We start from the raw sequence: 20,585 nt of genomic DNA, 5'->3' as shown, positions 1-20,585 counted from the left end.
TTTTGTGGGGTTTGGGTTTTTTCTTTCCTTCTCCCTGTGGCACTTTGGGGAACATAATACTGAGATCTCAATCATTCTGTAAAATAGCAGATGTCTGATGGGTGGATAGAATATTGCCCTTGAGATATAAATTGTCAGAGGTTTAGGGAAAAGCTCGTTGATCACACAAGCCTTGCTGGCTTGTGATATACAGTTTGAAAAGAGAGCAAGAAGGGAATGCACAGACTTGTTGTGTGTCCTTATGAGACCATGAAGTTTTTATGTTTTAAGGCTTTGTTGTGCAACTGTCTGGTAGTCTGCTGCTCTTTATAATCGGTTTCACCAGCCAACACCAACGCGGCTTGTAAAGAGAATGAAAGCGGCAGGGTAAAGACTGAGCAAATACCCTCTTGCTGCATGTAAGGAGTCAGTAACACTGCAATTTTAAGCATACTCTTTGTGTGGATTTTACCTAGTGACAAGGGATAAGATGGCTACAGTGGAATATAAATTTCCTTCTCTTTGCTGTTGTTCCAGGGTAGTCTGAGGTTGCAGCTCTCAACTGGCTTTTCAGAGGAGCGTGTAACAATCATCATCTTTGTTTAGTGATATTACATTAACTCACTGTAGGTGAACTACATTGTCTTAGGTCTCTAAAGGCTTCCAACTTCCGAAATACTTTATTTTAAAGGACTCATTTGATAGGTTGTCAAAAGAAAATATTATGAAGCTCTCCGTGTTCTAGTATGTTGAGGAAAAAAAAAAAATGCTTTAAAAGTAACCTTCGCCTTACTGAGAAGATTAAACAGCATGGTTTATTACGTATAGCTGCTTCTTTACCAGGTATTCAGTAGTGGCTGCATTTTCCTCTCCCATAGGTAACAAGAACCTTGGTTAGTTACCCAAGCAAAAGAGCCTAAGGATAACCTAATAAATCTGTTCCCCAAATAAAAGAGAATCTTAATATCTAGGGACCCTCAAAGATTTATAATGGGAAGAGATTGTAGTGCAGAATGATATTGTCAGAGAAGAAAAATGAAGACAAAACAGATTTAAAAGTTACTGCCTTCAGCTTTCAAGACAGAGCTTTAGCAGAGGATGAATAAGTACAGTAGCATTTACCCCTAGATCCTAGCAGTGCTTTTCATTTAAAACCTCCTGAGTAATTAATTATTTTTAACCCCATTTTGTACAGTCTAAGTTATGGGATTAACATTTGTTTTTCTTCCAATTGGAATTTTTCTCTCATTGTGGCATTGTGCTATCTAATCTGAAGTTTCACCTTTTATCCAGGCCTTTCCAACTCCAAGGAAGAAAATGAATCCAGGAGAAGAAAGGAGGGAAATGTTTGAGGTATCATGAAATCATCTATTAATTTTCAAACTAAGGAAAAGTAAAGAGCAAGAATGGCAAAATAAAACCTCAAGCCTTTCCTCCTTATCTTTTGTTTCCAAATATTATGTAACAGTGATTTTTTTAAATCTTTGTGGACGTACACCAGCAATTGGAGCACTAACCTATCTTGACAGAGACTTGACAGAATAATGGCCTAGTAACAAATACCAAATTATATGTTTATTTTTCAGGAACCTTCAAAAAAGAAGAAGTTAGAATTGCCTGAAAAGGAAAAACGCCAGAGAGATCAGGTAGACAAGATTATTGAGACTTTCTTTTTCCACCCATGGTAATTTTATCAAAATATCTTGCAGTGTGGTGTGTTATATGTTGCGTGAGAATATGGAGTAGTTTGATTTCCTATTTACTAAACATATTTAATCCTTACACATTGCAGATCAGTTTACTGAAGGCAGATGAAATGAGAAGATTGGAAAAAGAAAGGGTAAAATCTGTTTAAAATGTGCTAATAGTGAAGCTCACTTTTTACTTAGTGATTCCTTGAATTATGTTTTCCTGTATTGTTTTCTCCTTCAGATGGAACGAATAAACAGAGCCAGGGAACAAGGATGGAGGAATGTGCTTGGTTCAGGTGGAAGTGGTGATGTTAAGGTTGGCAGCAGATGCAGAAACGTGGTGTAGTCTGTTCGCCCCACCTTTGGTTATCTGGCATGGTCTTCTCTTTTCAGAAAGATCTGCTCTTGGAGGTCAACTCTTGGGGCTGCCCATTATTAATCTATGGATAATTCAGGAGAAACTGTATAACAGACTCTCTTCCCTGGGTTTTTGGAGATCATGTGCAATTTGCATTTTTAATACTTACTAAATTTCTAAATCTCTTCTCTTTCTGGCAGTAATGGTTTTCATGCGCCACTTTCTTTTTTCCACTCCTGCTTTTGCTACTTTTCCTGTGCTGAATCTATGCATGAGCAGCTTCTTTCACATTCAAGTTTGTTCTTGAATTCTTTTGTTGAAATATTTTTTCAGGTTCTCATATTATGATAAGGGTCCTCCTCCCCAGTACTAAACACCTGCTTCTAAGCCTTCTTTGTTATTTAGCAACATAAGTGTCTATATATACTGATAAGTTGGGGGGGAGGGGTGGAATACTAAGTAAATCTAATTATTTTTTTCTGAAAGCATTAAACTCTTTAGCCAAGCACTTCGTAGATTAAATTATGTAATTAAATTATGTGATTCCTATGACAGTTTCTTCTTGCCTGTTTGTGTGTGTCATAGTTTCATGGAAACTTAACCGTTCTGGGAAGTAGTCTCTTGAAGTTACTTGAATATAAAGGCCTGAGTACTTCATAAGTCAGGGCCAGTGCAGGAATTTAAGTATTCCTATGGTGTAAATCTATCTGACAATAGAAAATGGATTAAAACACAGCTATCTCTTGTGGTGGTAGTGAGTTGTCTTAGAAGAATTCTTGGCCTAAACTTGTTTAGTATGGTATTTGTAAGCAAGCTTTGACTGAGCGGCGAAGTCAAAATAAATAGAGGTTTTATTTTCTGTTCCTTGTACTAGCATTTGACCAAGTTTTAGTAGCTGCTTATTAAATTTATTATTTCAAAATAGACATCATCTTTGGATGTGTGCCACACATCATTTAAGTAAAGCTTAAATACAAAAGCAACCTTAAGCATACCAGACGTAAAAAACTACCAGTTGCTGATTTAATGGAAAAATCAAAAAACATCACTTGTCTCCTATGCTGTCCTTCTCTCCAATACAAGCACCAATACAAGCTTCCATCCAACGCAATATATCAGCATTGTCACGTGTGGATGAGAGCTACGTATGTTCCTGAAAACAGTCATGTTTCTGATTAACTTTGCAAGTTTTATTGCAAGGTGCTTAGACACTGCAAATATATACCATTCTGTTGTAGCTACAGCTGCGTCGTTATCAGTATTGTCAGTCATCTAGGGAAACTGAGGTTCAATGGCTCTGTATATTTTCACTAAATGCCACTAGTGTAAAATGTCATGGTGGATATGCTTTAAAATTCATTGCAATGTCTTCCCCGAATTGGATAGTTTAGTACAAATCTTACTGCAGGTTACAGCCAGCAGGTAACTGTAGGTTATCATCACTCCAGGTTTCCGTATAACGTTATAGTATTCTTGACTTAATTATTCTTTTCCTTTCTCCAACATGAAAACACTGTATCCAGCAAGTCCCTGATGATGCTGTCAAATACCACTGTTCAAGCTTTCCAATAATGCAAGCCGTGTAGCATCTTCTGAAGGCACAGCAGGGTCATACACTGCATGATTTTCTCCTCCTCTTGCTTTTTTGGGTTGGTTGCTGGCACCTGTTTCTGAGGGAAAGTAGGGAAAGAGATGGCAAAGATTTAGCTTTCGGTTTGTGGTTCTAGCAGGGGCTCTAACTGTTGTGCAGACTGTTGATTAGCACCTACTTTATGGCATTTGCCTAGAGATTGATCATATTACTTCTTCAGGTAATCCTTTTGAAAACTGAGCTCTAATAATGATAGGTAAAACCTCAAATAGTGTCTAAAGCAAGACTTTTCCTTCTATTTGTAGAAACTATAGTCTTGTATAATAAGTTATTTTTCTTCAGATGAACAGTATACCCGCATATTTATTTGAATGCCTGGATAAATTTTTCAGTTAGTGTTCTGGCATATGAATTATGGGGAGCTATTGATGGCTGTTGAGCAACCAAAACTCAGAATTTGAGCTAAATTCCATTGTGAAATATAATCTGTTCAAGTACTTCTAAGTAGGTAGTCTTAAACCTGTCACATCTGCACTCACCTATTTGAATTTATTTAAAATGCTTAAGACCACTCTGGAAGGAACATTGACACTATTGTTAAAACAAATTCCATAGATTCACTACCATAGGCTATTTGACTGCTTCCCCCAGGTGTAAAGGGAACATTTTTATGCATGTGCTGACAACCTTAACCTTGTTTTGCCAGTTTCACATTTTCTGCATCCATCCTTGGCTACTACTGTACACAACTGCTTGCAACTCTTTTTTTTTTTTTTTTTAAAATATTATTATTTTCACATGAAGGTTCTGTAGGAATTCTAATTCTTTGAGAATGACAGAGATAATTTGCATTAAGCAGTAGCTCTTGGTAGATGTTCCCCTGATCTTAGCTTTAGCAGGGAAGCATCTCGATTCTGGTGATGAAACCAAATTATAGGTTGGTGACAATGGTGATTCTCAGGTAAATCTGCACTTAATTGCTGTTCAGCAACCTTAGGAGTGTGATTAACTGTTTGCAGCTTCACGGAAAAAAATGTGTCTTTGGCTACAAATCACTCATTAGTACTTTGGTTAGTATTGTATCACTTTTAGCTTTTGTGCTAAAACTGTGATTTTTTTTTCTTTTTTTTTTTTTTTTTTTGGCCATGTAAGAACATCTATCTCCAATTACACTTCAGTGGATTTGTTACCAATACCTTCCGAAATGTGACAGATGTCTCATGTATAAATAAATAGACTATTATCAGAGGCAGGTGAAATGCTGTATTATTCTGGAGTGCTACCAGAAAAATAAGTTTTTAATTTATCTGTCCTGCAGTTTGTTAAATAAGGGCATGCCAGAAATAAAACTAGGACCAATTCAGAATTGTTGCAGAACATATTCTGCTGAGGAGGTGAAAACTGGAAGGGCTTGTTAAAACCAGTATTTGAGATTTCCACCCTACCCCTTTTGATTTCCAGGCACCATATTATGGCGGTGGAGGTGGTGGTGGTCCTTTTCCTGTGTCTTCCAGAGGACAATATGAACACTATCATGCTATTTTTGACCAGATGCAACAGCAAAAGGAAAACATTAGAGTAGCTGAAGAGAGGGAAGCCAAATTGACAGCGAAAATGCAAGGCCGAGAAGTTGTTGAAAGGTATGGCTGCCTTCCATTAAAAGTTACGTGTGGTCTGCTTTAGATGAAAGTAATGAAAGTTACTGTACGTATTTATCTACAGAGGAATTCCACCTGGAATACGTCCAGGAGTTCCTAAGGGGCCTGCAGGTCATCACCATTTACCTGATGCTGGTGCAGTTAGGAAAAAAATGAAAAGATTGAAGGAGGTGTCTAAACAAGCCAATGCAAACAGGTTGGACTATGATTATCCATAAATCTGTCCCTATATGTTAGATTCTTGTTCTGTGTCTTGTTTCATTTAGTAGTTGGACATGTCTTAAAATCACTTTTATCCATTGGTACTGTGCCGTCTGTTTGTGTGTTAGTCCCTCACAGACCAGAATTCTTTTAGAACCAATGGAATCCGTGGCTTCCCCAACAGTGGAAAAAATGGATTACTAATAACTGTAACTAAACTAGATTTCAGTCAAAATTCTTGGCTTAATGCCATTGCAGATAACGTTACAAGCCTCCTCCTTTGCTTTTTTCATAGTTCCACTTTTTGTGTTACCTGCCAAGATGCTTGCTTCTCCTGTCATCTCATTCTGACTGCCTTCTCTACATCTAAGTGCTTGACTCTCTAGCATGGGAGAATGTTTCAAATGCTCCCAGAATTTTTTGCTTCTGTTTATTGATCAGTGGAAAACTTCTAGGAGCTTTCTTTGTGGAGATATAAATGCCAGGTGTTGTTATGGCATGCAGCTTCTAATTCAGTGATGCTTATTCTTTTCAATTGCTATAAACTGAGTATTTTGTATATAAAAGAATTGTAAATGAGTATTGATTTTTTTCATTATTTCACTCTTTCAAGTAGTTTCTTTGCTGTCCTTCAGATCTTTTAATATTGCCCAAAGAACTGTGTCTGCACATGTGAGCAGTAAATGGGAAAAATATCTTTTTTTTTTTTTTTTTCTTCCTAGAAATTTAGTACCTGAGCATTACCACCAAATTTCCTAGAGGGACACATTTTCTCATTAATTATTTAAACTTCTGCAGATCCAATTATGAATCCCATGGGGGAAGAAATAAATGGAGTTAATGTGAGGAAGAGGAAGTGGCCAAAGAAAACATTTGTTCTTCTAAACTAACTCTATTCAGTTTTATGTTTTATTATAATATATTTTGCCTTTGTAGATTTTTCTATTTTAAAATTTGCAGCAAAACATAACTTTCAACAGTGATGTTACAGTTTTGCAAGCTATAAGGTATATTTTATTTTCTTTATAGTAATTTGGGCTGTTGTGAGCTAATTAAAATTCCTCCTGGTACAACCCAGTATTGGAAGGTGTATTTTCCCAACTGATGTAGATGCATATTTTCATCCTCCTCTATTTATTCTCAGTGCTTTGCACAAAGTGCCACCATGCTCAGACCTCACCTAAATTAGGAAACACCTTTTGCCTCACACATTCACCATATTAAATGATACTTGGATACATCTGGGTAAACTGTTTTAAATGTGTTAAAATTGAGAGGAGCTGTAGTAGAGGGCTGCAAATTATGAATAATATGGAGATCATGAAGAGAAACTGATTCAGTATTTCTCAAATATATGAACCTGGAAGCACTCAATGAAAATACTGTGCAGAAGTTTCCATAGTCAGATTTTTTTTTTCTATTTATAAACCAGATTACCTTTAGCCTTAAATTGAGGTGCTGTTTCGTAGCATTTAAAAAGTGGTAAGTATTTGTACTTTATTATCTAGAAGCGTTTTTATTATCGTAGTTAGCTTAGCACTATTTCTCTCCTGCACTTTATTCTTTCAGCTGGAGGTGAAATATAAAGGTAAGTGTTGAGGATATTTAGTTCGAACAAAGAATTTAAATAATTGAAAGTTCCTTAAAGATAGGTAGTTTAGAGCTTATATTAAAGAAGTTGAGAAATCCTCAAGTTACAATCTTTCTGATTATGCTACCCCAACTAATGTAAAGCTAAGTATATTCAACATCGACGAACTTTAAAAACTGTCTCCTGGACAGAAATGCAGCCCAGAAGAAATCTAGTTGAAATGTTTTAGCAAAATGAGGCACTCAACTTTAGAGTAGGGAAAACCATTTTCATAAAACTTAGTTGAAGTAAGTTTTTTCCTGTGAATTTGGTTTGAGACAAATAGGTTTGCAGATTTTTTTTTTTTTTTTTTCTTGGGAAGTACCTTTCCTTCAGCTATATGACATGGGTGGTTTGGACAGATTTCACCGTCCATCCACCAGCTGAGTTAATATGTAATGAACAGTCACAGTGACAATCTTGTAGTGAATCAAATATGTGTATACCAAGATTATCAAGTGTTCGTTTCTTTACCAGTAACACCTAACATGGATCATCTTGCCTTTTCAGAGCAGCTACAGTGTTTGTTTTATTGTATCAAAGTAGTTTTATCTCCCTGTTCCTCTTAATGAGTTGTAGCATATGGAAATACTTCACTTCTTTGTTGCTTACAAGGGGGGTGGGGAGGATGAGAGGAGAGAAGATTAAGATGCAAGGATGTTTTAATTAATATGCTAATTCATTTATGAATTACTAGGAATAGTTCCTGTATTGCAAAATGATTCTTTCTTTAACTGTCTCAACCTGATGTGTTATTGCTATCAGCTTATTCCAATTTCTTCCTGCCTGGTGCTGCACCCGATACTCCTCAGTCAAATGGTGCTAGGGGAACCTTGGAAAGGGGATTGCCTGATCATTCTACTGCTTGTTAGAATATCTTACACCATTTCTTAGTGGGTTCTTTTAATAGAAAGCTTCCTCTGAGTCCACTTCTAACCAATTTGTCAGAAACTGGTTCCTCTGCAAAACAATTTTATGTACATACTAGGAGATTTGCCAGATGCTCAGTTACAGTAAATTGAGCGTAACCTTCTTGTCTACCCAAGCAGGTCCCTGACCTGGGGTGGAACATGTCAGAAAAACATCTTGTACTGGCTAATTCTAAGGTAGGAAAATTCCTTCATAGTCCCTTTAAAAACAAACAAAAATCCCCTAGATCCCCCAAAAGGAGTTGCCAGAATGCTCTGAAAATACTAGCACCACACTAACTATTTAAGTAGTATAAGCTTTTACTCCAAATGTAGTTCAGTCTTTGAAAGACTGCTGCAGTATTGACCTTACTGGCTGGCTCACGTGGTGAGTTCTTGATCTTCTCTGAAGGTAAACCTTGACGGAGTCATCTTTTTCACAAATGATAACAATAATGAAACAAGCTGAGACATTTTCAGAAATAATCACACTAAGATTGTGTTTTGACATTCATTTTTGTTTTGATGTCCAGGATCTGGAAGGATAACAGTGTTTTGTTTTGTTTTTAAATTGCTCTTTGAACTTAGTTGAGCCTATTTTCCTCCATTTTGTGAAAGTCTGACTTGTATTTTTGCTGATGAAAGGCATTTTTTGAAGATGCCTTACTCATAGAAAGTTACTTTTTTGTGTGTGTCCTAATTAGAATAAATGCGCGGCGGGGTTTGAGTGTCAATTTCGGAGGCTTTCATCTTGCTATGTGTTGCAATTACTCAGGCAAAAAGGATGGATAGCTGCAGATAGAGCAAAGCAAGTTGAAGAATTTTGGCAACGAAAGAGAGAAGCCATGGAAAACAAAGCTCGAGCTGAGGGACACATGGTATGGAATCTGATCTACTGTATATTGTATTAACAGTACTGTATATTGTGTAACAGTAATGTATATTACTTTTTCAGCATGCTTTATGAATCTTTGAAGTAGCATCATAGCATCATGAAATGCTGGCTAAATATTTTCCTTAAGTATCTAAAAACAGAAAAGAATAGGAGGTAGGGTTTTAGTGTTTTGTTATTGATTTTATTAAAATATAACAGAATTTTGCAATTCATTTCTCAGGACTGTACATTTATTAACAAAGGAAAATATATTTTTTGCATGTGTCTGACTTGATATTATGAATTTTAGAACATAAATTTACTTTTTTTTTTTTCTGTTCATAGCTTTAAAGTTTTGGTTCAAATTAAACTTTATGTAGTATTCAGTAGCTTAAACCTAAAATGAAGTTTGATTAAACTGATACAGCTAATGATCAGATACAGTAGTGTGTTTTACAAAAACACGTTCTGCTTATCGAGAAGGTATTATAAAGACATCCATCTTTGTCAAGGTTGATGTTTCTAAAACCTTTATTCTTTAGAGATTGACCAGTGAACAGTGTCAAAAAATGTTCTTTATTCTTTATGCTTGCAGTTCTAAAATCAATATTCCTTCAGGAAGTTTGTTTTGTAGTAAAGGTATCTTGGAAATTAGTCATTTGCACTAGGACTTTGTGTGGCTGAACTATGTGTTTTCATAACGTGGAAAGTTTTGCTTTTTGAGTGCTTCTCCACACTATTTGTATACACCAAAGTCACAATATCACTGTCAGCTGCTGAAATTAAACTGACTATGCTGGCATTACGATGAGGTGAGACCAACTGCAGATTTATAGCAGCATCTCCTGGGTAATACCTGAATATCAGATCATGATTTACAGCCCAGTCTTTGTTTCAGGGATTATTTCACTTACAGTAAGCAATTCTTGGATATTTTGATTCACTGCTTTGATGGTAAAGTGTCCTTAGATTAGTATATATATTTTAAAGCACGAGTCTTCCACTTTAAAACTGTGGTTCTATTTTTTAAAACTTCCAAGACCAGTAAATAATTCTGAAAAAATGAACAATTCTTGTTAAGACTGCCTCTTCTTAGACAAGTCTTAGTAGTACCTGCTTCCATTTTGTTCTTGGCTTTGTTGGCATTAAATATAAATGTACAAGATGAATTAATGCAAAATTACCCAAGTATTCAGGTTAATGTTTCTCAGGTTTCTCTAATGTATTCAGCTGAACCCAAATGTTTTATTCTTAACTGGCTGCTGTAATAAAACTGGGAGATTACTGAATAGTTGTAAAAGTAACTTCCAGATGTTTAAGACCAATAACTCGAAGCCAGGGTTCCAAATTCATGCACTATCATTTTCCACTGGTAGCAGAAGTTCTCACTGGCTTCCTTCTATTTGTGCTGAAAATAATTTGACTAGCTGACAGTAATTCTCATATAGGGATGGGACTATTCTCCAGACCACAATGATCTGAGAGGAGAAATCAGTAGATATCATCAACTAATATGCAGCTCTTTGTCATATAAAAACTTGTAAGTCAAATGACTTGAACTAATTTACCCCGTTTCTCTTAAATATAGTTGCTGTCAATTTTAATTTTCCAGTGACAGTCTCGAGTTTGACTCAGTAGTTGAGTTGATGATACTTCCGGCTATCTCTTCAAGGCAGCTGCTGACCTGATTTGCTACTTCACAGTAGCTGTGTGGCATTGTAAAACATTGAGTCCTGGTCTTTGAAAATTTTAATGTAGGCAGATGAGTAGAAGTTGACAATCCACAGAAAGAAAATCAGTTCTCAAAAGTCATGCTTCCAGTGTCTGTCTTGTTTAAGAGCAGTGATATAAATCTCCATCAGTTTGAAAATACCTAAACTAACTTGAATGCTAGAAAGAACAACAATGAGATGACTTGAATAGTGCCAGTCAGCTTTTGTAAAGCTCAGGAACATGCATTAAAGAGTTAAAAATTAAACCAAATATTTTCTGAAAAGGTGAATATGGAAAAAATTCTTTTTTGTTTTGTCTGACTTAATGCTAAAGCTGAAACCAGAATCATGGAGTCCTCTTGGATATGTGCTGCTACTTATCCCAGGATAGTTCCCTTAATTTATTCTCAGATCCCTCAGTCACTAAACCACAGAAGTGCAGAAATATGCTGTTTCCCTCAGTTACTGATCTTTTTTGCTCAATCTGAGAGTGTCTAGCCAGAATATTTTGATAGGGAGGACTGAATCTAGGATTTAACTGATGTATTTACTTACCAATGGTTCTCTACACTCAAGCTTGAGAAAGCCAAAGCCCTGGTGTTTTGTAGGGCAGAATACCCATTTAATTAGCACATGTATGCTTACTGTCTTTATAGTATGTTGAGTTAGCAAATCCATATATTTTTAACCTGTTCAGCAGAGGCTTAAGGCTTGTAGTATATCATGAACAAAATAATTTAAATATCTTGGATTTGAATCCAAGCAGGAAACTTGGACTTTTGGTCCAAGAAAACTTTTGGTGGCAGTTAGGACACTGAGTACGTTACACTAATCAAGACTGTACACTGTGAATGCATATGTATTAGTTATTTAACACAGCTTGTTAGATGTAATATGTACATTTAAGTATTTTGTTTTTGAGTTTGCTACTTGCAGTATGTTTTTAAAAAGGTCATTATTGTGGAAAAAGCTTAATCTAAGAACATATAAAGAATCCACTTTTATTTTGGGCTTGGCTCAGCAATGGCAGAAATGCCAACTCTGTGCCACAATTTATGTATCATCTAGACATAGAAAAACTTGTGCCCGTCAGAGTTTAGGCTTCCTAACATAGCAGGAGATCAGAATTGCAGGGAGAAGGCAAGCTATATTCTTAAAGCTCTAGTCCCTCTCTTTGGCTACTCAGGATTTTTAGTTACTACTGTCATATGTTTTGTGTAAGTTAAAAGGGGTTATCAGTTAACTTCAGAACAACTGCAGATCATTGATGGATTTGGTTTCTTGTAAGTGAACAGTTATGGGATAAGGCAGATAATTTTACCGCCCCAGCCACCTTGAATTTGATACCATTAAATGGCAAACAGGGTACACTGCAAAACGTGGCAGATATCTATGGAGGCAGGCCCATTTCTGCAAGAGGAAGGAAATCCAGAAACAAGGAGGAAGAGGTATGCTTGCTGCATGTTTGCCACGTTGCTCATCACACAAATAGCACCACGTTGACCTTGGCTGTGCCTAGTTTCCCTGCATGGTTCATCTGTGTAAATAAAAGGACTTTATAAATTCCTAGGAAATAATTTACTGTATAAAGCTGTAGAGTTTGGGGGGGTGTGTTGGTTTGCGTTTGTTTTATTTTTTAAATAATCGAAATAATAGTTGTCTGCATCAGTCTCTCAGGTTCTTGAATGTGCACGCATATAGATACGACTCTGTATATCTTAATCCTGTTGTGATAAATACAACTATTCCTAGCTTTCAGTGATATAAAACGTAATGATAGCTTAATACTGGAAAACATATGTTCCAGTTTTATTTTCATTAGATGAGAGCTATTCTGGACGATAGTAATAGTGATGGTAATAGTGGGGGTGGTTCTGCCTGTCTTTTGTTTGTTTTTTTTTTTTTTGTGGAATCTTATGTATTTTAAGTTAAACATACTGGAAGCAGTTTCACTCTAACTGAAGCTTCTTTACTTTCTTTGCCTTAGGAATATTTGGCAAGATTAAGACAGATCCGGCTACAAAACTTTAATGAACGTCAACAGATTAGAGCAAAACTTCGTGGAGAGAAGGTTGGTTTGAAAAATAATCCTGAATACTTATGGAAGTTGGCTGTGGGATGTATTCTTTTATCCCTGAGGGAAGACTTTTCTCAGAGGCAGTTTTATATATAGACATATAATTTTGAGATTTAATTCTGTTCTATGGTTAGTGTACATCCATCTCTTCTTCCAGAATATGCAAAATCTGTTTGTTATTTTAGTGCTGGGGTGCAGTTTCAGTGCCTGTAAACTAACAGCGTTCTAAAAACAAGACCACATAAGGTTACATCTGAATTTGACACATAAAGTTCTCATCAAGCACTAGCATGTTCGTATTTATTTGCTTTTAGTTATAAGAACTTCTCCAGAATTCACTTTGTGACAGTGCTCACACAGAATGCGTATGAAGTGATTCTTTTTATACATTCTGTAGGCGTGTATTAAAGTTAGAAATTCCTGGTATGAGCTCAGTTTAATCAATAATCTTTTTTCAACATCAGTTTTCCAAAATATGTTCATAATACAACAAAAACAAAATACTAGGTTCATAAAGTAGATTCAGAATGAGCACTTCTTATGTTGTTAAATGAATAATCTAAGGCACCCTTGGAAGCAATCCATTTACTTGTTTAAAAAAGGTATTTGAGAGGCAATTTATGTAGTAAATATGGTCTGGAGTTTTGTTTCCATCTTTTTATTAACCTACTGTGTGATCTTGTACTCCTGTCCATTCTACCCTTCCTGTCTGTTGTTCTAATAGAGTGTTTGGGTTTCCTCAAGTGATTACCTGCTTACTTATTCACATTGTACTTTGTGTGATTTAAAACTAGAGAACTATTCCTGCCCCCCACCCACCCACTTTAAGCACCCATATAAAGTACTTTCATAAATGAGTGGACATATAAGGAAAGGGCATGCCCAGTACCTCCTAGTTGCTTTGGACCACCATCTCAGCTAAAGAGGGTTCCGCACTGCTGGTTTGGGTGGGGGATGTTAATGCTAAAATATTCTATTATTTTCTTGTATTAGTGACTTCTTTTGAATTGTTTTCTTTATTTTCTTTAACCTTGAACTGCATCTCACTGGGGAGGTGCAAGAGCGCCAAATTCAGTCCCTTGATTGAGGGTGCAGAACTTCTTTAGCGCATTGAAGGGGAAACCCATGCCCCTTTAAATCTAAAATGAATGATCCATAGCAAAAGTTATGTTTGTTTCTACCTGAGAAGACTATGGAAACTTTGTAAGATGTGCTAGTGGCAAAGACTGGCATGGGATGAATGTGGGCTGTTCTCCGAAGTTTGTCTTAAGGAGCAGGAGGAAAAGAAGGTCTTGTGAGTCTTTGAAGTTACTGTAGAGGCTGGTCAGTGAAGTTAATCAGTAGCACTGACTCACATAAAATCATAAAATCAGCTAAGCTGATGCAGCATAAGCACATGCTGTGTTAATTGCATTTGTTGCTAGTTTCACTCATAGCTGTCTGTTTTGCTGTCCTGGGCAAGCTTCAAAGCTGCTGCTGTGGGAGTAGTCATCTCCATACACAGCCCTACAAAATCTTACTGTGTGGCTTGTGAGTATCCTTAGAATACTGACAACAGTGCAAGAATGTTAACAGTACAGAGCCATTGCTGTACTGCACTGTTGCCTTCCGTTTTTTCACTGAGCAGCTGCAACACTTTCTCAAAGTTAGGAGCACCCGCATTCTACCTGCAGTGTAGTTAACTGTGGAAGTAAAGGTACTCTCCAGAAACCTTTTCTCTGGAGGCAAAGGCTGCTTGTGCTAGTAAAGTCAAACAAAAGTACTGTTACTGTGACCATGACATGAATTCTCTGTATGGGTTATTAGGCATATTGGGAGCCTAACTTCCTTTCCCAGTGGTTGTACCTTACGTGGTGTAGTGTTGTATGTCCCAGAAGGTATGCCACCAACAAAAGAACAGAGAATAGATTAATATCTTTCCAGGAAGTAGGCCTAAATTAATTTTCAGAATTCAGAGACCAAGTTTGAGTTGTTTTTTCTTGATAACCTGCAGATGCAAGCTTAGCATAGGGGATCACTTGTGGAGAAAGTCCTCTTGTGTGTTCCTCTAGAAATGACCAAAGCGACTTCCTCTAGAACAGACCAAATCTTGTCATAGATATGCTTATTTCCTTAGGTTGATTAATAATTTTATAGCTATAACTACTGTGTAGTATCCTATACTGCATAGTATCCTATTTTATATACAATAGATGAATATATGTATTTATTGCTTTGAAAAACTTCAGAAAAATAATTTGGCACTTTTCACAGGCAATGTCCAGTGTTCTTTCTAGTCATCTTTTTTTCCCTGTTAGCTGACTGAAGCTAAGGTGGGCATGACCTTATTTTTTTATTTTCACTTTAAAATTTCCCTAAAATTCTTGCTTGTGTTTTGCCAAATTATTTCTAACAATACTTTGTCTTATTCTACAAGACGGTTACTAAATAGGCCTTCTAAATAGTTATTGTAAATAAAAGGTCTGCACAAGTTGGTCATGAACAATAAAAGGCTCCTGTTAGAACTTTTTTGCATAACTCTGTCAGTCTATTCTGTAAATAAGAATATGCAGAGGCAGTGGAAAGAAGTGAGAGAGATTGAAAACAGAGATTTCAGGGGTAGACCTTATATATTCTTACTTGTTACCATTTTCCCCGCTCACCCATTCCACCTTCCTTGGAGCACATACAGTGGAAGAAACTGGAATTCCAGAGCCTCAAACCCTTCCAGGTACACCTTACTGCAGAGCATGCAGCAGTGATGAGGGGTGGCAGGTGAGAGCCTAGCATCATTACTTGCAACAGTAGGCACATTACTTTCTTCTTGGCTTGTAAAAGCTTCATATCTTTTAAAACAAACAAACAAAAAAAACCAAACAAACATCACACACACACACACCCCCCCCCCAAATCTTAAAGATGAAGTTCTGTCCAAGTAGACATTACGTTTGAGTGAGGAATTACCTAGTGAGATGATGACCCATGTTAGTCATACTGTCAGTCTAAGTGCTCCAAGTAGTCACTTGTATCATTCAGCTTTTAAATACATGAATTAATGATAATTCTTTGAGGACTCTTACTTTGCAGAATGAAGCTGCCAGCTCTGATGGACAGGAATCAAGCGAGGAAGCAGAACTGAAACGCAAAAAGATAGAAGCACAGAAGGTAATTGTGGGGAGAGAGGAGATGGAACTTAATGTTTTCAGATTTGTTTCATACCTCATGAAGGTTCTTATATTTCATTTACCTATCAATAGTTTGTTCATACATCCAGTACAAGAGGTTTTTATTTTTACTATGTTTAGGTAGCAACTCTGTTCAACTGTTTTATCTCAGTAATTTTTAAAATATGTTGCGACATAGCATAGCAAGTCAAGGATTTTTCCTATCCCTGCCTTTGAGATTTTTCTCTAGGTTAGCTTTAGTCCTGAAGGCAATTTGATATAATTAAAATAGCATTTTGATACTGAAAGGGAACAGAAGATGTACCTTAAATAACAACAACTTTATTTTAGTTAAAAGAGTAGAGGAAGGCAAAACTCCTTACATGTGCTGACATGAGCTACACGTGTATTGGAAGGTGAGCTATACACACCCCTGTGATGAAGTACATCTAAAGCAAATGTATTTCACAGAAATCCAATGTTTGACTGGAACTTTATTCCACGTGATGTTCCTTATATCAATAACTATGTCTACCATATGATACATAGCAAGTATTACTCTATTCTATGATTTTTCCTCATCATCTGCAAAAAGCAATGTAAAAACAAGCTAACCTTAAAGCTAGAGGTGAAACAGCAACTGAAGCCTTTGTGTATTTATGTTGAGTAAGTTTGTAAAGTTTAAACTGAATATTTATTATTTTGTGATTAATGCATTTGGCTTCAAAACTGATTTTAAGTACAGATTCTAATTTTACACTACTGTTTAAGATCACTATGTACACTACAAATATAACCATGCAAATAAAGAACTTTAAACTTTGAGGAGTTGCCATTATTTTCAACATAGAAGATCAGTTGTTATACTTATGTGGTAATTTTGATTGTCACTGAAGTCCTCCCTTACAGTCTATGCAGTAATAAGTGAGAGAAAGGAAGTTGAAGTAATCCAAGAATATTTCTTCTTAAAATCCCTAGAAACATTCAAGGTCAGGTTGGACGGGGCTCTGAGCAACCTGATCTAGGTGAAGATTTCCCTGGTCACTGCAGAGGGGTTGGACTAGATGACCTCTAAAGGTCTCTTCCAACCTAAACTGTTCTATGATTCTAAAATGTTCCATGGAATGTGGTACTAATGCTTTTTATGATTTTAAATTGATCTTTTTTTTTTGCTTGTTCATTTACTACAGGCCCAGGCAAATGCTCGAGCTGCAGTTCTGAAAGAACAGTTAGAGCGAAAGAGAAAGGAAGCATATGAAAGAGAGAAAAGAGCCTGGGAAGAACATGTAAGAAAATAAATCTGTAACACACAGTCAAACTATGTAGTGCCATATCTTTGTATAACTAAAATCCTATACTATGATTTTTCAAGCTTAGATAATTAGCTTGTCTTCTGAAACTGAGGAAAGCATCTGTCAGTCAGAATCCCCTTATTAGAGGCCTAATCTTAGGTATACTTGCATGAAGAATTTGGTTCAAGAATTTAAGAACATCAGACCTAAGGATTATTAGGATCACCTTAAGTATTTTATTAATGATCTGTACCAAAGTGTCCTTAATCTTCTTTTGCTTCTGTGTGCTGTGGACTGACAAGTCCAACTAGTAATATATTGCTACAAAAAACAGGATATTGTGAAACTGACAAACTGCAAATAGTTCATGTGTGCAGCTGGCAATTGTATTTTGTATAAACGTGTGGCATTATTGTCCTTTTCTAAGGTTTTCATGAGCTTATTTGGTAATACTGTGTTTAATGAGCAAAGTGTTGAAGTTAATTTGATGATTAATTTTGTTAATTGATTCTACACAGCTGATAGCGAAAGGGGTAAAGAATCCTAATGTGCCTTCTCATGTGGGAGCTACAGAACACAGTCCTGTGCATGGGCTACAAGAGCCTGGAGCAGGTCTTCCTAAACCACAACTTCTAGTGAAGCCCACTACACCAGTCATCTCCATGACTTCTGCTTTGAAGGAAGTGGGTGTGGTAGGTACCTTTGTTAAGATGGTAAAACTAAGGGGGAAGGGGAATACTGATTTGAAAAATAATTTTAGAAGAATGTAGATTAGGTAGAAAAAATCATTAAGGATACTTGTTGCTTCTAATTAAGGAAAGAAGAAGAAAGAAAAGAAAAAAATATAAAAGAAACCAAAACTTGGAAGCTGTTGAGATACATCTGTACACTGAAACTCGAATTCAATCAGTTTTGAACAAAATGGCTTATTTATGAACCCTACGCTGCAATTGCAATATTGATCAAGGCAGTCATGGTTAGCGGGAGAAGACATCAATTAACCAGCATTTCCATCAGCGTTTTGAAGAGGGGAGTTAAGGAGTTTGTAACCTGGTGGAAGTGAGAAAATAAATTTTGAAAGATAGGACTATTTTATATCAGTTCTTGTTTTCAGTGGTTTTAAAAGCATGTGCTGATTATAACAGAGACTATAAAGTTGAAGAGACTTGAATCTGATAGTGTTGACTAAAAGAGTATTAGAGATGATCTAATTTCTGTTTTCTGTGATCTTGGGTCCTGATACTGTAAATGCTTACACATTTACCTCAACTACTACCATTTAATTTAAGTAGTAATTGTGAAACCGAGCATACAAGTGAATGTTTGTACAATTTGAGTTTTTAACACAATCTGTAAATTTGAGTGTTAACTTCTTGGGTTTTTTACCTAACTTATTTCTAGATTTGAGCGTAGTGTATGATTATATACTGCATGCAACCCTGGAGGCTATGACTACGGGAATATAGTGAAACTTAGTGCTAAATAGTATATATAAAATGTCATTCACTGAAAGGTGTTAGTTGGTAGCTGGAAAAATAACCAAACATGTTTGACAAATATTTAAATCATTAGCACATTTTTTCCATGTGGATAGTTTGTCTTACAGTAATGCAATGTGGTGACTATAACTAACTAAAAATTAGCGCACACAGCAATTGGAGAAGATAAGCCTTGTGCACAAAGATTAGAGGTTCTACATTTTTGCCTTCAATTTTTAGTTTATTTTACATATTTACTACTTTACAATTTTGAGGAGTAAATATTCTTTCTAAATGAAGTTCATATTGATTGCTTTTGGAAGCCTGGTAGGTCTTATGCAATAGTTGAATCTTCATTGCTTCCATAATTGAGGCAGATTAAGAACAATGCAGAATGTTTCCCCGGAAAATGCACCACATAATGAAATATTTGCCTTAGTTCAGTGTAATTGTGCATCTGCCTAGTCTCATTCGACTTCCTCTAGGCAGGCTTTCTGATCATGTTTTCAGATATCAAAGAACTACTGTTTTCTTATTCTTTATTGACTACACCATATATAATGACAAATCACTAAAGTTGCCTCTTCTCCCTTCTGCTTTTCTTTACAGGTGCTCCTTGACTCTGTCCTTGCCACTCTGTTGTTATCTTATAGAATTACTCACTTCTAGCATTGGAATTTGGTGGCATTTTGCTATAGAGGTCATATCTAGCTTTAACACTACATGTTTCATGCTCTGAACTTCCACTTGTCTGCTTAAACTGAGTCCAATTCATTTGCTTACCACTTTCAGATAGTGAATGGTTCAAAGACTGAAGCTGCCCTTGAAATTCTGCCTTTGGGAAGTCCCATAAAAACAGAAGTATCATACATTCTGTCTCAGTTTATCTGCAGTTGTCAGTGAAAATGTTTTAGAGGTGATTCTGTACTATTAGGTCTATTAATGTTCTCAAGATTAATTTTTTCTGACATATTCTTCTACATTGTATTTTGTGCTTCTTGGACGTAAAGGATGAAAATGTAACTGTTATCCAGGAAGCTGAGGAGGAAGTGAAAAAGCCAGATTTTGCAATGCAAGTATGTAAAATTAGATTCAGTTTTATTTAGTTTTCCTTTTAAGAAAGGTACTATTTTAAGTGATATATGTTGACCTTATTTCAGAACAAACGAGAAATACTGAGAAGGTTAAATCAAAATCTTAAAGCTCAGGTAGATGAGAAAGGAAAAAAGGAGTGTAAAAATATCTCTGAATCAGCTGGGTCTGAAGATGGTAAAGAACAAGAAGGTGACCATCCACTTCTAGGAGATCGGAAAAAATGGGAATCTGGGGCATCTGAGTTGGTAGTTCCACTAGCTCAGTTATCAATGGAAGATTCTCTCTCTGGAACAGACCGTAAGTACTTGTATTTGCCACCACAATATCAGTAAATCAGTTTACCATGTTTAGTGTCTGTTTTTATACAGCAAGTACTCTTTATTATTATACTCTTGGTATTAGTCGTGTGTCATCTGCTTCTAAAAACCAAGTGGACATGGAATAATGCACAGGCTGAGTAATGAATTGGCCTGCAGGAGATGCAACAAATAATTTCCTAATTTGAACGAATAGTTACCTGATTAAATGTATGGGTACTTTCTTTGTCTTTTAAATAGGCACTAATTTAACAGAAAGAATAAAAAGCACTTAAAATCCATGAAAGTTTCTAGTTTACCTTCAAAATCCTTTAATGTTATCAGTAGAACAATAAACTGAGAAAACCCTCAGTTTTTCTCTGTTACCTTTATTATGCCCTTCATCAGTCTTAGCTTTTTTCTTTTTTTAAGTCAATCCTGTCTTTTCAAATTTTTTATCTGCCTTCTCTGGTCTTTTGGGTGGAAGACGTTTTTCCTGGTTTCAGCATGTCTTAAGTGTCTGTTTCACATTGTAGAATTAAATAATCATTGAGAATGTGACAGACTTACTTCACAGCATACTAGTTTCACACAGCTAGGAT

At 36.1% G+C, this 20,585-nt stretch overlaps 1 protein-coding gene across 17 annotated transcripts in view; it reads left to right on the top strand.

Annotated features, from left to right (window-relative positions):
• The window catches only part of NEK1 (NIMA related kinase 1), a 53,633-nt gene that overhangs the window by 19,461 nt on the left and 13,587 nt on the right, over positions 1 to 20,585 (top strand). For 5 of the 17 annotated variants that reach the window (XM_075091086.1, XM_075091089.1, XM_075091088.1 and 2 more), the window contains exons 12-24: positions 1,566 to 1,625; positions 1,772 to 1,819; positions 1,912 to 1,986; positions 5,081 to 5,259; positions 5,342 to 5,473; positions 8,792 to 8,894; positions 11,967 to 12,050; positions 12,590 to 12,673; positions 15,746 to 15,823; positions 17,013 to 17,108; positions 17,633 to 17,806; positions 19,603 to 19,668; positions 19,753 to 19,984. In XM_075091086.1, coding sequence (XP_074947187.1) covers positions 1,566 to 1,625; positions 1,772 to 1,819; positions 1,912 to 1,986; positions 5,081 to 5,259; positions 5,342 to 5,473; positions 8,792 to 8,894; positions 11,967 to 12,050; positions 12,590 to 12,673; positions 15,746 to 15,823; positions 17,013 to 17,108; positions 17,633 to 17,806; positions 19,603 to 19,668; positions 19,753 to 19,984 — 1,411 coding nt within the window. Of the gene's footprint in view, positions 1 to 1,565; positions 1,626 to 1,771; positions 1,820 to 1,911; positions 1,987 to 5,080; positions 5,260 to 5,341; positions 5,474 to 8,791; positions 8,895 to 11,966; positions 12,051 to 12,589; positions 12,674 to 15,745; positions 15,824 to 17,012; positions 17,109 to 17,632; positions 17,807 to 19,602; positions 19,669 to 19,752; positions 19,985 to 20,585 lie in introns of those variants that run through there. The other 12 variants (XM_075091092.1, XM_075091091.1, XM_075091101.1 and 9 more) reach the window with 9 other exon arrangements.

Source organism: Phalacrocorax aristotelis, chromosome 4 (assembly GCF_949628215.1).
Source record: "Phalacrocorax aristotelis chromosome 4, bGulAri2.1, whole genome shotgun sequence".
Classification (NCBI taxonomy): domain Eukaryota; kingdom Metazoa; phylum Chordata; class Aves; order Suliformes; family Phalacrocoracidae; genus Phalacrocorax; species Phalacrocorax aristotelis.
The sequence above is the reverse complement of the archived record's forward strand: the minus strand, read 5'-3'. Positions and strand labels throughout refer to the sequence as shown.